The sequence below is a fragment of the Manis pentadactyla genome, chromosome 2 (genome assembly GCF_030020395.1).
Source record: "Manis pentadactyla isolate mManPen7 chromosome 2, mManPen7.hap1, whole genome shotgun sequence".
NCBI classification, from domain to species: domain Eukaryota; kingdom Metazoa; phylum Chordata; class Mammalia; order Pholidota; family Manidae; genus Manis; species Manis pentadactyla.
In genome coordinates this window covers 85426623-85450847 of record NC_080020.1, presented here as the reverse complement: position 1 = coordinate 85450847, position 24225 = coordinate 85426623, and the positions used below count along the sequence as shown (strand labels likewise).

General features: G+C 40.5%; 1 protein-coding gene across 3 annotated transcripts in view; it reads left to right on the top strand.

The window, feature by feature from the left end:
• The window catches only part of ARHGEF28 (Rho guanine nucleotide exchange factor 28), a 309233-nt gene that overhangs the window by 122077 nt on the left and 162931 nt on the right, over nt 1-24225 (top strand). For all 3 annotated transcript variants that reach the window (XM_036886062.2, XM_036886063.2, XM_057494358.1), the window contains 3 exons: nt 16371-16554; nt 18773-18953; nt 22949-23021. In XM_036886062.2, coding sequence (XP_036741957.2) covers nt 16371-16554; nt 18773-18953; nt 22949-23021 — 438 coding nt within the window. The remainder of the gene's footprint in view (nt 1-16370; nt 16555-18772; nt 18954-22948; nt 23022-24225) is intronic.

Genomic DNA, 24225 nt, shown 5'->3' with positions numbered 1-24225 from the left:
CACCAGTGGGGAGGCTGCCGTTTGACTGAAGAGACCTAAGGGGTTACAAAAGCCATCTCAGAGGACTGATGGCATTGCCCCTGGGAACATTGTAACACCTCTCCTGACCCAAGGAATAGATAGAGCTTGTTCTGGGTAAACTTTTTGATTTAAGGAATAAAAGCCCATTTATTTAGTCATATAAAGATGGTCACTCACAGCATTTATTTATATTTACAAACTGATATGTAGAACAATTTGCAGATTCAAGACTTTTTTTTCCTGAAGCAAATTACTATTGTGAAAAATGAATTGGGACTATTTGCAGTTCTCTAGATAAAAGGAGTTTATATATTCAAAAAGTCTCCTTATAGGTAGAATTTCTTTGTTGTGGAAGAGATGCAACTCATTTTTATACCAATTATAAAATTATACTGATAATAACAAATTTTTTTCCAACTTTACTGAAATATAATTGACATATAATCTTGTGTAAGTTTACGATGTACAATGTGTTGATTTGATACATTTACAAATTGTGGGGAGAGAGGCTCAAGATGGTGGCATGAGTAGGGCGGTGGAAATCTCCCAAAACCATATATATTTTGAAAATACAACAAATACAACTATTCCTAAAAGAGAGACCAGAAGATACAGTACAACAGTCAGGCTACATCTACATCTGCGAGAACTCAGTATCTCACAGAAAGGGTAAGATACAAAGCCGCGACCTGGCAGGACCTATACACTCCCCACACCCCAGTTCACCGACAGGAGGAAAGGAGTCAGAGCGGGTAGAGAGTGGAAGCACAGGACCGCTAAATAACCAGCCCTAGTAATCTGCACACTGGGAGCACAGACACACATGCACGGTGTGCTGGATATTAGAGAAATGGAAAAGTAAAATCCTAGATGGACACTGCAAGTGGGTCCCCACAGCCGGCTCCCCTGGGACAAAAGAAAAGCAGGTGCTTTTTAAAAGTCTTAAAGGGACAGGGTTTAACAGCTGGACAAAATCCTCCTGGCACACTCAACCCAGCAGGCTTGGAATCCTGAGGAACTTCAGGTGCCCCAACCCCCTGGGGGAGTAACCCAGCCACGAAGCCCCTCGTGGCAATAAGCAGCCTGCCATTCATTCCCCCTGGCTGGTGCTACAAGCAAACCAGCTGACCCGCCATAGTGGCCCCACCCACAGCAACCACACAGAGTCTCCTCCAAGCTCGCAGCTAACCGGGACAGACTCAGAGGCTGCCGCCGGCATGCAGCTGCCTGACACAGGCAGAGGAAGCCAGAGCAAGGCATGAAGGGGTGCCATTCTCACAGGCAATCACACTCTATGCATCTGTCACTCTCTGCAGGGTTCTGGGCTATCCTGAGGGCTGCCCTGCCCATGGGAGCTCAGGAGATTAGCCCAGAGACTGCTCCCTGTGTGCGGGTAACTGACACAGGCAGTGGAGAAGGGCAAGATGACCAGCAAGCAGGAAGGGACTTTGTTCTCTTAGCTGACACACATGCCACCTGCCTATGACCACTCTATCACCATGAAAAGGCAGAAGAATCTGGTCCAGTCAAGAATCACTCAGACAACCCCAGAGAGAGGGCCTGGGGAGATAAATATAACCAATCTTCCTGAAAAAGAATTCAAACTAAAGGTCATAACCATGCTGATGAACCTGCAGAGAAATATGCAAGAGCGAAGGGATCAAGTCTGGAGACAAATAACAGAAATGAAAAAATCTCCTGGAAGGACTTAAGAGCAGACAGGATGAGGTGCAAGAGTCTGTTAATGGAATAGAAATCAGAGAACAGGAATACAGAGAAGCTGAGGCACAGAAAGATAAAAGGATCTCCAGGAATGAAAGAATATTAAGAGAACTGTCTGACCAATCCAAATGGAACAATATCTGCATTATAGGGGTATCAGAAGAAGAAGAGAGAGAAAAAGGGATAGAAAGTGTCTTTGAAGAAATAATTGTTGACAACTTCCCCAAGCTGGGGGAGGAAATAGTCTCTCACACCATGGAAGCCCAGAGATCTCCCAACACAAGGGACCCAAGGAGGATAACACCAAGACATATAATAATTAAAATGGCAAAGATCAAACAAAACAACAGAATATTAAAGGAAGCTAGAGAGAGAAAAAAGGTCACCTATGAAGGAAAACCCATCAAGCTATCATCAGACTTCTCAACAGAAACCTTACAGCCAGAAGAGAATGGCATGATATATTTAATGCAATGAAACAGAAGGGCCTTGAACCAAGAATGCTGTATCCAGCACAACTATCATTTAAATTTGAAGGAGGGATTAAACAATTCCCAGACAAGCAAAAGTTGAGGGAATTTGCCTCCCACAAACCACCTGTATAGGATATTTTAAAGGGAATGTTCTAGATGGAAGCACTCCTAAGGTTAAATAGATGTCAACAGAGAAAATAAAATCACAGCAAAGAAAGCAGACCAACCAAATACTAACTACAGGCAAAAAATAAAATCAACTATTCATAAAAGCAGTCAAAGGAAACACAAAAGAATACAGAATAAAACACCTAACATACAAAGAATAGAGAAGGAAGAATAAGAAGGGAGAGAAATAAAGAATCATCACACTGTTTATAATAGCTTACAAGAGTTAAGTTAGATGGTTAGATAGTAAAGAAGCTACCCTTGAACCTTTGGTAACCACAAATCCAAAGCCTGCAATGGCAATAAGTACATATCTTTCGATAATCACCCTAAATGTAAATGGGCTGAATGCACCAAACAAAAGGCACAGAGTAATAGAATGGATAAAAAAGCAAGACCCATCTATATGCTGCTTACAAGAGACTCACCTCAAACCCAAAGACACACACAGACTAAAAGTCAAGGGATGGAAAAAAATATTTCATGCAAACAGGGGGAAAAAAAGCAGGTGTTACAGTACTTGTATCAGACAAAACAGACTTCAAAACAAAGAAAGTAACAAGAGATAAAGAAGGACATTACATAATGGTAAAGGGGTCAGTCCAACAAGAGAATATAACCATTATAAACATATATGCACCCAATACACCAGCACCAACATATGTGAAACAAATACTAACAGAATTAAAGGAAGAAATAGAATGCAATGCATTCATTCTAGGAGACTTCAACACACCACTCACTTCAAAGGACAGATCCACCAGACAGAAAATAAGTAAGGACATAGAGGCAGTGAACAACAAACTAGAACAGATCGACCTAACAGACATCTACAAAACTCTACACCCAAAAGCAGCAGGATACACTTTCTTCTCAAGTGCACATGGAACGTTTTCCAGAATAGACTACATACTAGGCCACAAAAAGAGCCCTAGTAAATTAAAAAATATTGAAATTGTACCAACCAACTTCTCAGACCACCAAGGTATAAAACTAGAAATAAATTGTACAAAGAAAGCAAAAAGGCTCAAAAACATATGGGGGCTTATCAACATGCTTCTAAATAATCAATGGATCAATGACCAAATTAAAATAGAGATCAAGCAATATATGGAGACAAATGACATCAACAGCACAAAGCCCCAACTTCTATGGGATGCAGCGAAGGCAGTTCTAAGAGGAAAGTATATAGCAATCCAGGCCTATTTAAAGAAGGATGAACAATCCGAAATGAATAGTCTAAAGTCACAATTATTGAGATTGGAAAAAGAAGAACAAATGAGGCCCAAAGTCAGCAGGAGGAGGGACATAATAAAGATCAAAGAAGAAATAAATAGAATTGAGAAGAATTAAAACAATAGAAAAAAAATCAATGTAACCAAGAGCTGATTCAGTGAAAAAATAAACAAAATAGATAAGCCTCTAGCCAGGCTTGTTAAGAGAAAAAGAGAATCTACATACATAAACAGAATCAGAAACGAGAAAGGAAAAATCACAATGGACCCCCCAGAAATACTAAGAATTATTAGAGAATACTATGAAAATCTATATGCTAACAAACTGGATAACCAAGAAGAAATGGACAATTCCTAGAAAAATACAATCTTCTAAGACTGACCCAGGAAGAAACAGAAAATCTAAATAGACCAATTATCAGCAATGAAATTGAATCAGTAATCAAAAAGCTACCCAAGAACAAAACCTCCGGGCCAGATGGATTCACCGCTGAATTTTATCAGACATATAGAGAAAACATAATACCCATTCTCCTTAAAGTTTTCCAAAAAATAGAAGAGGAGGGAATACTTCCAAACTCATTCTATGAAGCCAGCATCATTCTAATACTAAAACCAGGCAAAGACCCCACCAAAAAAGAAAATTACAGACCAATATCCCAGATGAACATAGATGCAAAAATACTCAACAAAATATTAGCAAACTGAATTCAAAAATACATCAAGAGGATCATAAACTATGATCAAGTGGGATTTATCTCAGGGATGCAAGGATGGTACAACATTCAAAAATCCATCAACATCATCCACCACATCAACAAAAAGGACAAAAACCACATGATCATCTCCATAGATGCTGAAAAAGCGTTTGACAAAATTCAATAACCATTCATGATAAAAACTCTCAACAAAATGGGTATATAGGGCAAGTACCTCAACATAATAAAGGCCATATATAACAAACCCACAGCCAACATCATACTGAACAGTGAGAAGCTGAAAGCTTTTCACCTAAGATTGGGAGCAAGACAGGGATGCCCACTCTCCCCACTGTTATTCAACATAGTACTGGAGGTCCTAGCCACAGCAATCAGACAAAACAAAGAAATACAAGGCATCCAGAGTGGTAAAGAAGAAGTCAAACTGTCACTATTTGCAGATGACATGATACTATACATAAAAAACCCTAAAGACTTGACTCCAAAACTACTACAACTAATATCTGAATTCAGCAAAGTTGCAGGATACAAAATTAATACACAGAAATCTGTTGCATACCTATACACTAACAATGAGCTAGCAGAAAGAGAAATCAGGAAAACAATCCCATTCACAATTGCATCAGAAAGAATAAAATACCTAGGAATAAACCTAACCAAGGAAGTGAAAGCCCTATACCCTGAAAACTATAAGACACTTTTAAGAGAAATTAAAGAAAACACTAACAAATGGAAACTCATCCCATGCTCTTGGCTAGGAAGAATTAATATTGTCAAAATGGCCATCCTGCCCAAAGCAATATACAGATTCAATGCTATCCCTATCAAAATACCAACAGCATTCTTCAATGAAGTAGAACAAATAGTTCTAAAATTCATATGGTACCACAAAAGACCCCAAATAGCCAAAGCAATCCTGAGAAGGAAGAATAAAGCAGGGGGGATCTCACTTCCCAACTTTAAGCTCTACAACAAAGCCACAGTAATCAAGACAATTTGGTACTGGTACAAGAACAGACCCACAGACCAGTGGAACAGAATAGAGAGTCCAGATATTAACCCAAACATATACGGTCAATTAATATATGATAAAGGAGCCATGGATATACAATGGGGAAATGACAGCCTCTTCAACAGCTGGTATTGGCAAAACTGGATAGCTACATCTAAGAGAATGAAACTGGATCATTGTGTTCCCCCATATGCAAAAGTAAGTTCAAAATGGATCAAAGACCTGAATGTAAGTTGTGAAACCATAAAACTCTTAGAAAAAACATAGGAAAAAAATTTCTTGGACATAAACATGAGCAACTTCTTCATGAACATATCTCCCCGGGCAAGGGAATCAAAAGCAAAAATAAACAAGTGGGACTATATCAAGCTGAAAAACTTCTGTACAGCAAAGGACACCATCAATAGAACAAAAAGGTACCCTACAGTGTGGGAGAATAGATTCATAAATGACAGATCCGATAAAGGGTTGACATCCAAAATATATAAAGAGCTCATGTGCCTCAACAAACAAAAAGCAAATAATCCAATTAAAAAATGGGCAGAGGAGCTGAACAGACAGTTCTCCAAAGAAGAAATTCAGATGGCCAACAGACACATGAAAAGATGCTCCACATCGCTAATCATCAGAGAAATGCAAATTAAAACCACAATGAGATATCACCTCACCCCAGTAAGGATTGCCACCATCCAAAAGACAAACAACAACAAATGTTGGCAAGGATGTGGAGAGAGGGGAACCCTCCTATACTGCTGGTGGGAATATAAACTGGTTCAACCATTGTGGAAAGCAGTATGGAGGTTCCTCAGAAAACTAAAAATTGAAATACTATTTGACCCAGGAATTCCACTCCTAGGAATTTACCCTAAGAATGCAGCAGCCCAGTTTGAAAAAGACAGATGCACCCCTATGTTTATCGCAGCACTATTTACAATAGCCAAGAAATGAAAGCAACCTAAGTGTCCATCAATAGATGAATGGATAAAGAAGATGTGGTACATATACACAATGGAATATTATTCAATCATAAGAAGAAAACAATTCCTACCATTTGCAACAACATGGAGGAAGCTAGAAGGTATTATGCTCAGTGAAATAAGCCAGGTGGAAAAAGACAAGTATCAAATGATTTCACTCGTGTGGAGTATAAGAACAATGAAAAAAACTGAAGGAACAAAACAGCAGCAGAATCACAGAACCCAAGAATGGACTAACAGTTACCAAAGGGAAAGGAACTGGGGAGGATGGGAGGGAAGGGAGGGATAAGGGGAGAAAAAGGGGCATTACTATTAGCAGACATAATGTTGGGGGTGGGGTACAGGGAGAGCTGTACAACACAAAGAAGACAAGTAGTAACTCTATAGCATCTTACTATGCTGATGGACATTGACTGTAATGGAGTATGTGGGGGGGACTTGACGATGGGGGGAGTCTCGTAAACATAATGTTGCTCATGTAATTGTGGATTAATGATACCATAATTTAAAAAAAATCACAAAATGATTACTACCATAGTATTGGGTAACATCTCCATCTTATCAGATAATTACCTTTTTTTTGGTATGTGAGTACATTTAAGAATTGAATCTGTAGAGCAAATATATTAGCATTTTTAATAGAACAAAGAAAATTTTATCTGTTTGATTGCCTTATCAAGTTTAAAGAGTTAAACTTTCCTGCTGCTTTTATAGTTGTTTCTATGAATGGAAAAAAAGGTTTGGGAGTAAGCCAGTTGAGTTTTTGTGACTTTTCTGTAGGACTGTTTTGAGCCTAAACACAGCTGATATATTTAGGGAACCAACTTATTCTATAAACGTATGGTTGGTTGGAGAGCTGTCCCCAGAGTTAAGCAATGGGTGGAACTGGGAGACCCACTGAGAGTGGCTTAGAGAATTTATTAATTTAATCATTGATTTTAAAGATCAGATCAAGAGTATGCTCCTTACCTTGCCAGGAACACAATGGAGTTATAGCAACCATAACAGATTTAAACTTGAATCCGGAAATTAGAGACATGGTGCATTAGTTGCAGCATACATGTTGTAAGGGCAAGTAGCACTGGTCTGTGCAAAACTAAGTCACAGTGTGATGAACAGCGACTTAAAGGAAAAGTGGAAACCTTGTCATGGGCCACAAATTTGATGGCTGGGTAATGCTATTACTAAGAAAGGGTGGTTAGCACGCTGCTGTGCTTCATTAATAGGGTCTTCATAAAGTAGTTCCCTTTGAAGGAGAATGTTTGTTTTTCTACATCTTACAACTAATGAGGGAGAAAGGGAAAGGAATGCAGAGGGCCAAAAGGACTTCAGAAGGAAGTTTATAAGCATGGGGGTTATTCAGCAGCTGCTAAAATGTGTCTTGATTGTTTTGAGTTCCCTTAAGGACTTTAAAAAACAGTCGCAATATTGCTGCTTATCTGCAGGAAAAGCCATTAAGTGAGAATTAACAGTTCGTTAGAAAAAACTCAGTGGGCACTGCCAGTTTTCTGTGACATCTTCATCTTGATTCAAGCCACCTAAGGAGAACCCTCACCCTCTTTCTAGGCAACCAGAGAAGGGAATGTGTGGGCCAGTGATGTTTGACAGAGGAAAATATCTGTTTGTTTTCCTTTGAATAGAGGAAAGAAATCTGTAACCAACAAGAAGAAAGATTTGTTTAACACTTGAAACAGAGCTTAGCTGGAATTTTTGTCTTTGAATACAATTTGCTGGCTGTAGAAATACAAGGAAAATAGAGCAGGGCTCAGGAGCACGGCTCTGTTGGTTGGCCCCAACTTGTGTCCAGGTCTTATTAGCCAGGGGTGGTACATTGAATTGTGAGCTGCTTGCTATCCCACAGACTGAAATGTTGGCTTTGTTCTTCTGCCCCAAAGCTTTGTACTGGACAGCAAGTTGGAAATAACATCAGCTGTGCCTTACCAGTGGGTAGGAAACCCATAAAGGAAAGATTTATTACAAAATACAAGTTTCCATTTCTTAAAAAAAACTTCGGAGGTGTGTGAAATTAATATGTTGGGTGTCTCAACTGATGCTGTGGTTTTGTTTTTTTTAAAAATCTTGACATTTTTCAAGCAGTTGTGTACACACTCAGGATTACCTTCTAGCTGCCTGTCACTTCAGATAGTATCTAATGGGACAAACATCTCCACAGTTCCTGATATTATAAGCTATTATTATGTTCCTTCAGTTGCTAAGGTAACCAGATGGATGTAGGCGCAGAGGCTGTTCTTCAGTTCTTCAGTGGGAAATTGGTCAGATTATTTCACGGCGCTGAGCCATGCACATGCACAGTGCATGTGCATTATTTGTGAAGTTTTAAAACCCTAATTTAAAAATGTTTACCCTATCTTCCACCTCTTTTTTAGCTTTTCATTTTTAAGGAATGGGTCTTCTGGCAGTAAATAATTTAGTACAGAATTGACTTTTAATGCAGAAAAGAACTTTTTTCCTCTATCAAATCATTAGGATTTTTTTCTTAGTTAAATCAGTCACTTTTACTGAGCACTCTGATTATTCTGTTTAAGGTACTAGTTTTTCAAGAAAGCAGCTTAAGCTCTTCCTTAAAAAGTGAGCCTCCTCCTCTTGTCTGACACCTATGGTCCTTAGACTGGAGTTGGGAATTACATATTTACTCTCACATCTGAGAAGCAGAGCATAGGGTCATAGGTTACTTTCTCCCTTTCTTAAAATTTTCAAGTAAAAAAAGTGCAAGTGAAAGCTTTTATTTTCAAACACCCTACTCTAATGTGCTTCCCAAAGAATTCAGGATAATGGAAAGTTTTGAAATTTATTTACCTATTGGTGGCTGTGTCCCATCCCTGGCTTCTCTCCTCTGGAAGCCCTTCAACCACTGTAGGGTGCATCTGGCGGTTTTGATGCACTCAAGAGACCATAATTGAATTTGAAAATGACAGTAGCCAGGAATTCTCTTAATATGTGAAGAAAAAAGTTGAAACTTTCACTGTTTTCACAGATTTCTTTAAAGGATTTGAATGCTGGTGGCAGTCCATGCACTATATTTAAAAAATATATAAAACATCGGTTAAGATGACCAATGCTTGGAGATTAAAAGGCTGATGGCTAAAGAAGATGGGTGGGAGAGGCCTGGGAAAGAGACTGGGCAGGGAGCCAGAAGTGATGGGATGTTCTCAGGGAAATGATAACCCCGGTCCTGTCGCAGTGTCTGTTACTTGGCCCTAGTGGGCTTGACAAAACTTTGTTTCAAGTCTTTCAAATGTGGGCCTCGTTGTGGTCATGAGGCTGTATAGGTGGAAACCCACCGAAATCTCTGAAATCTTACCCCAGGTTCTAGTTCATGATGATTCCCACAGCCCACATCTGTAGCTGTAGCAGCTTTTATTTTGCAGGTTCATCCTGAGAGGTGCGCATGTGTGTGTATGTACACATGTGCGTTTGTGTAGTGATGTATCTCTCTTCTGCCCTTCTCTTTCATTTTGTCATCTTTTACCTTTTCCTTTGCCTAATGGAGGCATGATAGTTAAGAACTTGAGTGTTGGAGGTGGAAAAGTCTGGGTTCACATCCTTGGCGCTCCATTTACTACTTGAGCTTGGGCAATTACATAATTGTGTCAAGCCTCAGTTTCTGCCCCTATGAAATAGGGATAATATTAGGCCCTACCTTGTGCAGTGGCTTGTCAGGATTGAATGAGATGATGCATGTGAAGTGCTTAATAAATATCAGATGGAAACAAGGAATATAAAATCCTTATAGTTACTGGCACTTAGTAAGAATGAAATAAAGGTGGCTGTGGTGGTGGTTCATTCTTTGCTTTCATTCTTGAATAACAGCTGCCCATCTGGATTTCTAATTACTTCTTCCAACCTCCCCACCCTCACCCCAGATAGACAGCACTTTCTATGCCAACTTCCTGTTTGGCTTAGCTCACTTACCTTCCTCCTCTCCGTTCCCCAAAATATCCCTTGTGAGTGCGTCCCCATGAGGCAGGAGGGGATGAGATCTCCCATTGAAGTTGTAGCTCGTACCCATGGAGTTCAAGTTTAATTAATTTTATTTCTAAGTCTGGCCTCAAACATGGGGCTCTGGCTTCCAGTTCAGGGGCAGAAAGAGGACCCTGCCTGGCTGGAGATGAGAGGCCAGCTTCCTGACTGTGCTTGAATTCAGACTTCAAAAAGGGCATATCCAGGATATGATGAGTCTACATTTTTTCTGTTTGTCAAAAATAAAATTAGACTACAATGTATTTTCATTTGTTTCCCAAACAGAACAGAGTTCTTGGAGGGTCATTTGGGAGGGTGTCTAGGAATTCACGGTCTCACCTGTGGTGTGAGGGGAGAGCAGAAGAATGCCTGGTGTATGGTAGGCTGTTGGCAAATATCAAAATAGTGAATGGTGGATAGAAATCAGAGCCTTGAAGGATATTAACACATAAAAAAGTATATGCCCCATAAGCAGATGGCTATTTACCTTAAATTATGCTTTTAAATTATAACCAGAGGAAACCATTAAAAAAAATGCCATATACCTTTATTGTATTTTTTGAATTAAAAAGATCAGATGAATGAGTACAACTGGGAAGTCCCTTCCTGCCACCACGCCGCACAAGACTGGCTTTCATACTTCTTAAGAACCGTGTCCTGTATGCTGTTTTCATTACAGCCCCCTGATAATCTTGGAAACTAGGGTAGGCAGATTTCACTTTACTTTTACAGATCCAGCAACTTAGAACTTGAGAACTGAGTGGCTTGCCCAAAGCTCTGTAAGTTTTCAAATCCAGATCTTTCAACTCGTTAGTCCCCCTTTGCATGATACAGTGTTGTGTATGGATTCTTAATATCTTATATAGATGCCCACATTGTATAATTCAGTGTGGAAATGTCCCATGATTGTGAAAGCTGGAAATTGGATTACCGTCTTTGAGTTCCGATAAGGACTTTTCAGTGTTTCAGCTGATTTAGCACTAGCTCCTTGAGGTAAAAGTATAAACAACCTAGATGTGATGCAATGCCACAGAGTGCAATCCAGTATTGTGCATCACAAGGTGAATTTTCTGGAATGGTTGTGTGTGTGTGCGAATGATGTTTACCTAGATTTTCAGTTGGGTGGTTGTGATTGGAGTATCTTGAACGTGTCTGATTCAGAAAGGAAGCTCCAGGCGCTAAACCTGCCATTGTGCTTGTTTCACTCTTCTAGCTTTTGCTTTATGATCCTGCCCCACCTGCCATCTCGGTGTTGTGGTCCATGTGGGACGTCCTTTTCCCATTTCTTTCCTATGAGCATGTTTATTTTTGAGGTTCCTACCCTGGACCCGCCAACCTCTGATTTCTGTGTGGAAGGCTGGTTTGTTGATACACCAAAGCTCTGACTAGACTGCCTAAATGGAAGATGCTGTAAGATACGACCTCTCTTCCCATTTTGGTTGAGAGTCAGAAAAAAAAAGTCAGAGACTGTGTGCGATGCTCATGCCAGATACTCTCTTCTACTCTCCATGAGACTTTTTCCTGATATTTTTTTCATTCTCTTTGCTTTTTGCTCATTTTTGACATTTTATAAACATGTAAATTTTCAAGTCATGATGCATGGTGTAGGTTGATTAACCTGCAGAGTAGTTTCCTTGTAGGTCAGATTGTTTCCTTAGTTCTATTCACATTCTTTGTGTCTAAGCTTAGAGCTCAGCAGACAGTGAGTTCACAGGCCAGATATTTACTCCAAACAGAAGAGGGCTGGTGGTATGCCTGCCAAAGATAAGGACCATGTCCATCTTTGCTTCCACAGGTGCCAGTGTATAGTAGTTGTTTCATTCAGTATTTGTCTAATGAATGACTTAGATGAACAAATTGAGACCTCCATGAACATATATATATATATATATATATATATATATATATATATATATATATATATATATATATATATATATATACACATGTGTGTGTGTATTGGCTTTGGAAACCAGAATAAAACCTACTTTAATGAGTTGGGTTTATGTGAATTGAAAAGAAATGTTCATAAATTTAGTGTGGATACATTTCAGTGGTTCCACTCAGGAGTTACAAAACATTAGTAAGTATTTATGAATACTTATGTAGAAGTATTTATGAATTAACTGCTGTTTAAAAATATCATTTGTTTCTAGATTGTTGTCCCCATCATATTTTAGCTTTAATATTTTGTTCAATGTTTAAGGCTATATCCTGTCTTACCAGCAAGTAATGTAGATTAAAAATAACTGGTAAAAGTTACAAACCTTTTTTTTTTAACTTAGTGGTGAAATTTCGTAGCTAATAGATCTTAAGAGATGATTTGTAAGACAGTGTATAAAAGGAAGCATAGGTATGTATTTTGTTAACCACTTATTTATTGAAAGTAGCAGATCTCAACCCTGACTTTGTATTTGAATCACTTGGGAATCTTTAGAAAAGATTGATCCTTGGGTCCCACCCCAGAAATGTTGTTTTAATTGTTCTGGAGGGGTCTTGAACATAACCATGGGGCTGGGGGGTGGTGCATAAGAGAGGGAGAGACAGACACCACTGGATCCTGTCAGTTCCAGTACCCCGTCCTTTTCCAGTCACGTTCCCCTCTTTTAACTCACGGGTATTATTACACTGCCTTTTATGGAAACTGAGGCATGGCAGAGTGAGAGGCATGGGCTTTGAGCCTCCTTCCCTGCCTGGGCAAAGGAAGCTCCTTTCTGCCGTGATGAAGCCGTTGACTGTCACCCACTGCTCACTTCTTTTGTGTCTAGATGATCTTGCTCCCGCGATATTACAGGTCACACCTCTTAATGTTTGCCATTAGAGCAATTATTAGTAATTCTGTTTTAGTTACATTAGTTCAAACAATCCTGGCACCAACTAAGCAGGAAGAAACACACTTATTTGGTAAAAAAAATTTTTTTTTTCATTTTAATTAAACACACCCATCGCTGCCAAATTGTATAACCCTTTTCCACAGCTTGTTTTCCTGACTGCTGTTAAGAATCTGAAACTCTATAACAAGCAGAATTATTTATATATGCCATGATGTTTCCTGTTTCAAGCTGTTTGCCTGATTCTAGGCTCTGAACTTTAATGCTGAATGAGAAAGCTCTTTTTGTTTCGCCAGCTTTTTGTTTTCTTCTAGCATCTCCTTTCCTCCCTACCTCCCCAGGAAGCCGTGGACTCTGAGAGGAGTGTCAGCAGCGAGGGATTCAGCCCTGCCTGTTGGCTGCCCTCTCCCACTGAACAAGATGTGGGGACAGGGCTAGAAAGGAGGGGACAGGGAGCTGGTCTAGCAGAACAGGCCTGGAAAGCACTCCTGGTGGAGGAAACTCCTCCCCCAGCACACTGTCCTTTAGGTTGACTACAGTGAACGACACCCCAAGTTTAAGGGTAGTTAGGGCATTTCCCCAGGCACTGTAGGGAGGGCCATTTAAATGGTCACCACCACATGTGCCTTTATCAATGGTATTACTTTAAAAGGGAACACAAAGGGTTTAGATATTCCCTTTTAGTATTATTTTTCATGGAAGTAAATCATATTTCATAGAACCATGAGACATTTCTCACCAGATTCAGACTGGGATCTGTGACTTAGAAATTCCATCCTGGTGTGACTGCTTACAATCTTATGCTGACAGGCATGCTGGGGAGGATGTGTGTATGTGTGTGCGTGTCTTATTAGCTGATCCCACCAAGTCTCTTCCTGATTATTATTTAAGAAGGGAAAAAAAATGAAAATGTTATCAAATATGACTTTTTGGGAATCTGTTAAGAATAAGATTCCTACTTTCTAATAAAATTTGTTTAAAGGTCAAAAGCTTAATGGATAAAATAATTGAAAATAAATTCTTTAATAGCCTTTTGAAGATATCAAGTATCTTAAATGGATGTCTGGTGCGGGTGCACGGCTTTGTATAATTTTAGATGTTTTGGCCTTTGAGATGCCGTTTTACTGGAGTGGGGGCATCTGGTGCATCACACAGGTGGATGACGGAGCAAGTGTCCAGTGGAGTTGGTGGCATTTCGTTCTGAGTGTTCATTGACACATTTGAGCTATAGGCTTATGTTCATTTATCTAGATCAAGAAAGAGTGGTACAAACCAATCACAGATGTAAGCTAAGAAGTTTTCTTTTGCATCCATGTGCAGTGGAGTATTTCCTTCTGATTATTTAAAATCAGAGACTTGTTGGATGCTGGCTCCCCAGATGTCACCCCAGCCTGCTGGTAAGACAAAGCTGAGTTACTGCCTAGCCTAATGAGGGAGGATTCTGCCGCCATGGAGCCTTAGCAGCTTCCTGCTGGGGGAAAGGCAAGGTTAGAATTTATTGAGAACCTGAAGTTTAATTTAATGTGGGTCTTTTAATATGGGGGTGAGGTGATGGGGAGGGGTGGGCAGGAGGGGAGTTTTAGTAGGACTGGACAAGGGTGGTGCTGAAATAGTTCCCGAGTAGTTTTAGTGCTTACAGCACAGGTTGATGCTTCCTACTGAGGTTGCTGGGTTTTGAAGGAAGTTCTTATAATGAAAAGTCATTCACCTTGGCAGGAGTCTCCTTGACGGGTAAAGTTATGTTAATGAAGACAATGGAATAGTATAATCACGTTAATGTAGACAGTGAACTGTGAGGAGAAGTAGGTATTTTTGTTTTCAGCATTCAGGCTGTGTGTGGAAATCCGAGTTTCTGTTCACAGATTTTAGTCAAGAGGTATCAGAGGCAGAGCTAAGAATGAAGATGCTCCACTGAGCAGCGGCAGCCATACATTGAGAGCTGACTTTCAGGGGTACTCATCGGGGAAAGAGCCACTGGTCATTTATTCATTCATTCAATAAGCAAATATTTACAGCGCATTTACATGCCAGGCACCGTTGCTCTCAGGACCTCCACTCCACTGGGGTGCAGCCATATCTGGGCTCTGTCAGATCACAAACACAGCCAATAACACCACTTACCTGGAGGGATGAAGAATGCGAATTCTTACTGGATGCTTATTTGAACAGATCTTGAGTGTTAAGATTTTCATGTTTAGTTGAAGATTAGGCTTGTTATAAGGTATGTCTTGGTGTCTGTGGAGTTCATGGGCCTAAGCTTTTTTAAATGCAAGCAGATTTATACTTTAACATATTTCCAGTGTAATGTTTATCACAGGCCAGCTGTGTTCTGGGCACTGAGTCATTGCAGTAGAAATACAGGTTTAAAAACTCAATTAGGTAACATATACAAAGAATTGATATTTAACAGGCAGTTGGCCATTCAACTTCACCAATACCAAATAATTTAAGTTTGTTAGATACTACACTAGGTGTCAGAAATTAAAAACTTCAAGGACCCGCCCACCCCAGCCTGTTTCATGATTAAACAATCAAGAAACAACCATCATGTAGAGCAGCAAACATCAGAATGAAAACCCAGACCCAGGCCAACTGCAAGCCCCCTGCCAAGGTGCGAAAGGCACAGGCCGTGCTGTGCAAGTAAAGCACTGGTGTGCCTTTGGCAGTACTGAAATAATACTAGGGACCCCAGAGATGGGCCAGAGCACCTTCAGGAGGTTGGAGAAAGTTGGTTTCAAGTTGTCTGGACATATGAAGACCATTTCTGTCCCCGATTCTCATCAGCGAAGGAGAACCTCTGAGCATGAAGAATGGAAATGGAGGCCCCTTTGTTGTCTCAGTCCCCAGGAGCCTGCCCTGCTGGGGTAGCAGCGTCACCTTGAAGGGCACTTTGGGACTTGATAGTGTCTGTTTCCAAAGGATGGTCTGCTCCTAGCCCTTGTTTTCCTTGGGTGACTTCACTGCACATGAGTGAAAGGGGATGGGATGGGATGGGGAGGCAGTGTAAACAACATTGTACCAGTGGCAGGTGGACCTGGCTCTGACACCTACTGGCTGCCTAACCTTGGGTGAATCCCTGGACTTCTCCACAGCTGTCAAATGACGTGTTTGGATTAGATACCTTTGATGGTTCTTCCAGCTTCTACATTCTTATGTCTAAATATATGTCTCTTTGATAAAATATCTGATAGACTTTGTAAGTGGAGGGACTAATACATCTTTTTCTTTCAGTTTCTCTATACAGAGAGTCTCTTCTACACCTGGCTGTGAGGTGGGATCTCACTAAGCTCTGCCAGCTCCTCTTGTGTCTCCCTGGGGGCATCCGGGCCTTGGCTTTGCCCAATGAAGAGGGTGCCACACCATTAGACTTGGCTTTACATGGCGGACATGTCCAGCTGCTTGAAGACCTCACAAAGTAAGTATGACTACTTCACAGAGAGATTCTCTCTCAATCTGTTTCTATAAAGTCTTCCAAGCATTATGGAAAAAATTGACCTCCTACACAGTCAAAAATCTTTATATAACTCTTGACTCCCCCAAACGTAACTACTAAATAGCTTACTGTTGACTGGAAGCCTTCACACATATTTGTATGTTAAATGTATTATGTACTGTATTCTTGTAATAAAGTGAGGTAGAGAAAAGAAAATGTTCAAATCAGTGCAAACTCCAAATATTTTCCAATGTATTGAAAAAATTTTCAGTTAAGGGACCTGTGCAATTCAAACCCATGTTGTTCACATGTACACTGTAATTAATTTATGGCTGTATAGTACATAAGGGGGACATTGGAGTAGAAATCAGAGTTTTCCATTTATTTTTGTTCTCATTTGGTCAGATGACTGACCCCCAGGCAGTGAAGAGCCCATCTAGGAGGAATTGCCCTTTCCTTTGCTCTAACATGACCTTACGTTCTTGACTAGTTAGACTTGAACTTGGACTTAGTCATTGCAGATAGTTCAGTGTCACATCAAGGTCCTGAAGGTGAATTTCTTCATTTTGGTAGTTTTGTATTTTTGTGCTTTGTCTAAGACCAGAAGATATTACAATGTTTTAAAAACTTACATATCTAATCCATTCACGGATGGGATTAGAAGTAGATTGTAAGCTAAATTCTGTCTATGTGGTGGAGCTTCCATTTCCTAAGTAACAATTTTATTGCTTAGCCTCAGAGTCCATTTACTTCAGCAGCTTGTTGTTGGCATGGGGCATTGTTTTCTAGGAGATTCTGGAGTCCCTGCTGGTAATTAGTGTAAAGAATTTTTGGAGATACCCTAAACCTTAGCGTATAAGTGCTTTGATGGTTCTCTTTTTGTACTCCTTATGGTGGAGATACTGTTTACTTGATTGGAAGTATACCATATTATTGTAAAGCAAATACTAACAAAATGAGGTCATGGAAGAAGAGGAAAGAGACAGAGAGCTGATTCTGTGAGGTGAGGGGTCTGTGGGGATGAGACAACGTGCTTACGTGGCTGTGGTCTGAAAGTACTAGCATTTTCCTCCTGAGGCTTCTTTTCTTCTAAATTAATCTTTTAAAGTGTTTTTTAATTGAAGTATAGTTGATATACACTCTTAAATTGGTTTCAAGTATACAACACAGTGGTTCAGCAGTTCCCCATATTATAAAATCCTCATCCCCACTAGTGCAGCTACTATCTGTCAACATAGGAAGATGTTACAGAATCACTGACTATATTCTCTATGATGTACTACCATCTCCGTGACTAACTTATATTATGATTGAGAATTTTTGTGCCCCTCTATCCCTCTCCCCTTCCCCACCCTCCCTCCCAGGCCCTCCCTCATGTCACCAGTCACTCAGCCATAGTGTTTCTGTCTACTGCCACTTTGTTCATTTTGTTTTGTTTTGTCTCTGCCTGGCTTATTTCACTGAGCATAATAACCATCCATGTTATTTCAAAATAGCAGGATTTTGTTCTTTGCTACTGCATGACCTTATAAACCATACAAAATATTATGATACCAACCATGAAACCTATGTATAGCTAATAAGTGTGAAGTTAGCCAAAATAGAAGAGAAAATAAGCTGATATTCAAGAATTTTGCTTAGGAATATTGTTCCTTAGAGTGTATTCAAGGATACAGCACAGTCGCATTTTTGCATGTTTTAATTTACATGAGAAGATGATTTACAATAACAGACCCATGTGTCTTGAGTATCTCACTTGTTTGTACCATCTAAACCTCACCATGCTCCCTGGAGATCATATCTGTTTTCCACTGTAATCACCTAATAAACTGTTGGCTGCCAGCTAATTATTCTATTGCATGTGGCTCAATTAAAGTGAGAAGCACCTCTTCAGATTAAAAGAAGAATGAAACATTGAGGTAAAGCACTATGTGTGAAAGTCAGTAGTTTCATTAGTTAGATAAATCTTTAAAGTACATAATATATGTGAATGACTTTTCAGTTGACATATCCAGGTGGAAAAAGAAAGCTGCTTTATTAGGATCTGTTTACATGATCTTACACACTTGTCGTCAGCCAGGTGGCTTTCGGGGGCCATTTTGCCAGTTGGGTTTGTAATATCAGTGGCACTGAGGGTAGTGAGATCTTGGGGGTGGGTGTCTCTGAAGCTGGCATTGGGTTTTGATTTGTGATGTTTCAGTTTCCAGGAAAAACGTTCCCCAGGCTTCTCTCGGGTGCAGCTCAGCGAAGATGCCTTCCTGCAGTATGTTCACTCCTCAGAAACGCTGACCCTGACATTTAACCACACAGCCGAGCATTTATTGGAGGCAGATATTAAACTCTTCAGGAAATACTTTTGGGATAGAGCCTTTCTCATCAAGGTTTGTGTCCCTTCATTCTGGTATATAATAACTCACCCTTCTTGAAGTGCAGACAGCAAACTCATTATTTGGGGAACAGTGTTTTGGGGGTAGTACTTTCTTTTTTCTAATACAGTGTTGGGAAATGTGGACTTGGAGACTGTTGCATCATTAGAATGAAGATTATAATACAGGAGTTTGACCATAGAAGAGAGTAGTTTGTGTGCTGTTATTTCAGGAGGTAGTATCACCAGTGTTGGATTTTAATAGTCTAGTATCAGATATTTTCTATTTACTGATTATATTATAATTATCTAAAGCAGTTGTACCTGTGGTTATTTTACATATACAATATCTACTTTTGAGGTTTCTTAAGGCTCAGATGTAGTTAAGGATTTGTCCCCGCATATGGCTTCTTCTTGAATGAGGCGGGCTATTTGAAACCAGCTCTTTTTCAAAGAGGTTTTTTTTCCCCTCCCACCATGATCCAAACACTAGCTTTGAGTGCTGAGAAGTCCTGTCTCAGGGGTTAAAATGGTTTATCTTTGTTATTTTTATTTATTTTTATAGAACCCAAAAGAATATGAGGAATATTTACAAATTTAAATTGTTAAGCAAAATGTTAGCTTGATTCCATCAAGTTGTCAGTGCTCAGGGTCCAGGGGGCTCCCTCCTCAGATCCTGTGACTCCTTGTGCTCTCCAGGCACCCAGGAGGCGGATGCTTCATGACTGCAGAGGCTGTAACAAAGGCAACAGTCGGTTTACAAAACTGGTATTGTCACTTATCACAGTTTTGGCTCTGTAAAATGTTTGCTTCGTATCATTAAAGGTTTAGCCCAAAATACTACCTATCAAAGATTATTGGCTTACTCCATATAGGGTTATTTTTAAACAATTAAAATGAAACATGCTCTTTAGAGTATGAACTACCATCCTTGGTTGGGTTTTAGGAAACATAGCCTCTAATTTCTTTGCATTTAGAGATCCTCAAGCCTTTAGCCAAATGGTAGCTTCTTACCCAGGCCCCCAGGGGAGGCTGTGTCCCGGGGCTGAGGCTTAGCCTAGCCCAGCAACATTGCTCAGGATGAGCCCTGTGCACTTTCACAGGGGGGCAGAGTTCAGCCACCTGTGCTCTCAGGAGCTGCTCAGACTGCGGCACGGCACTGCTGACAAAACTCCTGAGAAGGGTAGAGCATGCTCTCTGTGTAGCAAGAAATAGGAACATTTGTTTCATTATAAAAACCTCCAACTACTTAGTCTGGATTTGTGATTTCTCATATGGAATAATACTGATGCCCTTGGGGAAGCTTCAATAATCTATTGTAGTGAACTCTACAGTAACAAAGACCTAATGGAGATATCTTCCCAGTTTCTTGGAGATTGTCATTTTATGAAAAACACTAGATAAGAGAATGGGTTTGTGGAATGGCCTTGTGTTCTATGTGTCAGCACTACTTTTTTCTTCTGACCCTGAGTTGTGAGGCTGGGTAGTGAGTAGGGAGGCCAAGAAGGTAATAGGGCTGAGATTCGTTAGGACATCATGTGACTTAGAATACATATATTGGGTTTTGGCCCATGGTTCCTGGCTCACAGCTCTCAAACCCTTTGGATTCCCTGAGTGCTGGGAGAGGTAAAGGTGTCTTTGTTCTGTTAATGAGGTGACTTTTGGACCCCATCTAAGAATGGGGGTTAGTTGGCAGTGGAGACCCCTGTGTGATTAGACAGATAGAATTTTCATTCCCACTCCCTGACTCTGGGAAGGGGAGAGGAGATGAAATTCACTCAACCACGGGCCTTGATTGATCCAGTCATGCCTATGTAAGGAAGCCTTCATAAAAGCCCGAAAGGGTTCAGAGAGCTTCTGGGTTGGTGAACACGTGGAGGTGCTGGGTGGGTGGTGTGCCTGGAGAGAGCATGAAAGCTCCACGCCCTTTCCTCATACTTTGCCCTGTACATTTTTTCTGTCTGGTTATTCCTGATTTAGATCCTTTTTTAATAAACCAGTAATCTAATAAGTCAAATGTTTCTCTGAGGTCTGTGAGCTGCTCTAGCAAATTAATGGAACCCAAGGAGAAGGTTATAGGAACTTCTGATTTATAGCCAGTTTGTCAGAAGTACGGACTTGTAACTGGTGTCTGAAGTCCAGGTCCTAAGGGGGTCTTGGGAACCTCCAATTTGTAGCCAGTGGGTCAGAAGCACCAGTGACAATCTGGACTTGTGATTGGCATCTGAAGTTTTGGGGTTGGGCCTTCTTATAGGACTGATCCTTAACCTGTGGAATCATGTGCCATCTTCAGAATTGAGTTAAAATGCAGGATGCCCAGCTGGTATCAGAGAACTGCTCCTTGGTGGGGCCTCTCCTGCCCCATACTTTGGAATTGGATCCAGAACTTTACTAGACATCTAAAGTCATTAATTCTTACCTTCCAACAAGATGTTTTTGTAGTATTCAAGAATACTGAAGTGTTTTTGTGGTACTGCTTACTTTATTAGATATTATCTTTTTTTTCATTTTTTATTTTAAATTTTTTATTAAGGTATAGATATTATCTTAAATGTAGGCAGGTGGTAGTTGTTATGTAGGTTGTCCATGTGAAAGCTTCATCATTTGGGGATTAATATGACATTTTGTATTGTAATAATGTATTCATTGTTATTAAATCTTAGAAGTCTAAAAACTATTTTTATGTAATAACTATGGATGATGACTTTGATCTGACAAATTTATTAGTGAACCACAGCATTTTCTCAGTCTTGTCCGGAATCTTCAGTCTCAGGGTTTGGGCATTCCTCAGTTATCTGCAGCCTTCTAGAACAACTACAGTGGAACCTTGCTGCAGAAAACTGAGTTTACTTTACCATATACAAAAGCCATTCAGATAACCTGTTTCTGAAGCCATAATTGTCGAGAGTTGTAGAAGATTCATGTCATCAGGCTGTGTTTCAGCTGATACTGGTGGGCTGTTAACTGACAATAAATATGGAAAAAAATGACAGGCTGGTGCTAAATAATAGACAAAATCTTAGCTATGTCTTTTCATCATATCTTATTTCTATCCTCATAACAAAGCTTTTTCTGTTATAACATCAATGTTGAGAATTTAGTTCTAGAACTTGGCTAAAATTAATAAGGCAGCTAGGAAATTTAAGTGTTTGAAAGGTGCATCCAAAATTACTTATAAGAATAAAAATTGTGTTAACACACCCTGTTTACAAGAAAAAAGTATTTCCTTATTTCAGGTTTTATTTTGTAATCAGAAGCCAACATGCCTGATGCCTTTGACACCTGGGCTTAGCAATTGTAATACTGTTGAAAGACTACGGTTCGGGGTTAAGGCCAACCCCAGGTGAGCACATGGGGCTGTCTAAGTGGTTGTTTTAGGCTTCCGCCTGTGTGCGGAGCCCTTTTCTAAGCCCAGGCCTGCTGTCCTCGCCTCAGTTCATCCCAATACCCAGCCGATCCAGCCCACGCATCACTTCCCCAGTGGGCCCTGGGGAAGAGACTGCTGTGTCCTGGGGTAAGGCTGCGGCAGCTAACAGTTACTGAGGGCATTGTGGGACATTTCCTTTGCCCTGCCCTTTTATGGTTCGGTAAATTGTGCCTATTTTTGTGCTCTGTTTGCTCTGGTCTCAGGAGGTTGCTCTGAAGTAGTCAAGAGCAAGTCATTGATAAACTGAGCTTAGAAACATGCCTTGGGGTCCTGGGGGCTCTGACGGCTGTAGGCTTGCCTGCCCCTCATATTCTTGTTTTGGAGGATGTGGTGAGGGCCTCTGAGTCCGTCCCCTCCCTAAACGACCTCCCCACCCCACCCAACATGGCTCTCATTGTCGTCCTGGGGTGCTGTCCACGTGTTCTCCCAGCAGCTTTACTCACCCTCTTTCCTGACCTCCCCAAGCCATGTATCTGGCCTGTCCCAGCACCAAGATCCTTGATTGTGATTTTCATCTCTTAGTTGCATCTTGAAAGCCTTAAGTGGTTTTCAGTGACTTTTTTTTTCTTTTCTTCCTTTCTTAGGTTCTTGAAGAACAAGAAGCCAGGACAGAGGAAGGACCAGATGTGCCCTCTAGTGTTGCAGAAACCGAAGAAGGTACACATGCTCCTTCCATACTTGGGGAACCCAGAAAGTGCTCAGGACGTATCTGTTTGCTGGTGCTTGAAGCGTGTGGTGAAAGAAGGAACCAGGGGACTTGGAGGCAAGGTCAGGCCTGTGGGTGAGAGTAGCTACGTACTGAGAGGTGCTGAGGAGACGCAGGGCGAGGACTGGGCTTGTGGGTCCTCTGACAGTGTCCAAACAGAGTTCCTGTGTTTCCAACTTTTATTCCACTAGCATTTACTGAGGGCTGTTTGCCAGCCCTGGGCCAGGCCCTCCCACATTCCTCATCTTCAGGGCGTTCTCCTGCACACACAGAGCGCTCGCCTCATTGCCAAGTTTGGTTTGTTCATTCCATTCAGTCCTTCGTCAAACACTTGTTCTGTAGCTTCTTCCACCTTTGTGAAGCCTCTACTCCGTGCTGGGCCAGTGGGTTTTAAAGACAATGGGGATTGTAAAGGTGTATTGTTTAAGGTCTGGGGACCACCACTGGCATGTAGAAATGAGGGGCAGGGGATGCTGGATGCTCTTCAGGGTCCAGTCCTACCGACCCACGTTGTCTTGCTCAGAGGCTCACAGTCCTGATGGGAGTCCACAACAAGAGGTATTTTTAAATAATACATTGTCATTACTCTGTTCCACATTGTAACACATAGAATTGTGTTGAAGCTGCACTTGGAAAAAACACCCAACTCCTTTTGCAGGAGGATATTTTCTCATTTTCTCCAACTTGGCAGTTTATCTGGGCATGCAACCTCTACTTCAGGGCAGGTTCTTTGCCCTTTTCCATAATCAAATAAGTCAGATTTGTTAGCAAATCCTAATAATAAACACAGGTTTGGATACTAGGGCACATTCTTATTCTTGAATATTCCTGTACTAAATCTGAGGATAGATTCTGACTTTTGTTTTTTGTATTTTCTCTAAAATGCAGTAATTGCAAAAAATCTGACTATGTATGTCCTTGTATCTTCTAGGGTAGTTAAGGAAAAGGTTTTATATATTGACATCAGTTACTTTCCATTTGCTTTATATTTTAGAGTATTTTTATTTTTTGAAATATGTAAGGATAGGGTTATATAAATTTGGGGGTAAGGTTATATTATCTATTTAATTTCAGGATAGGGGAGGGGGGAATTTTAAAATGTCAGTGTAAAGGGACAATAGTCTGATAGGGCTGAGAGCCACCATTGTTAGATGC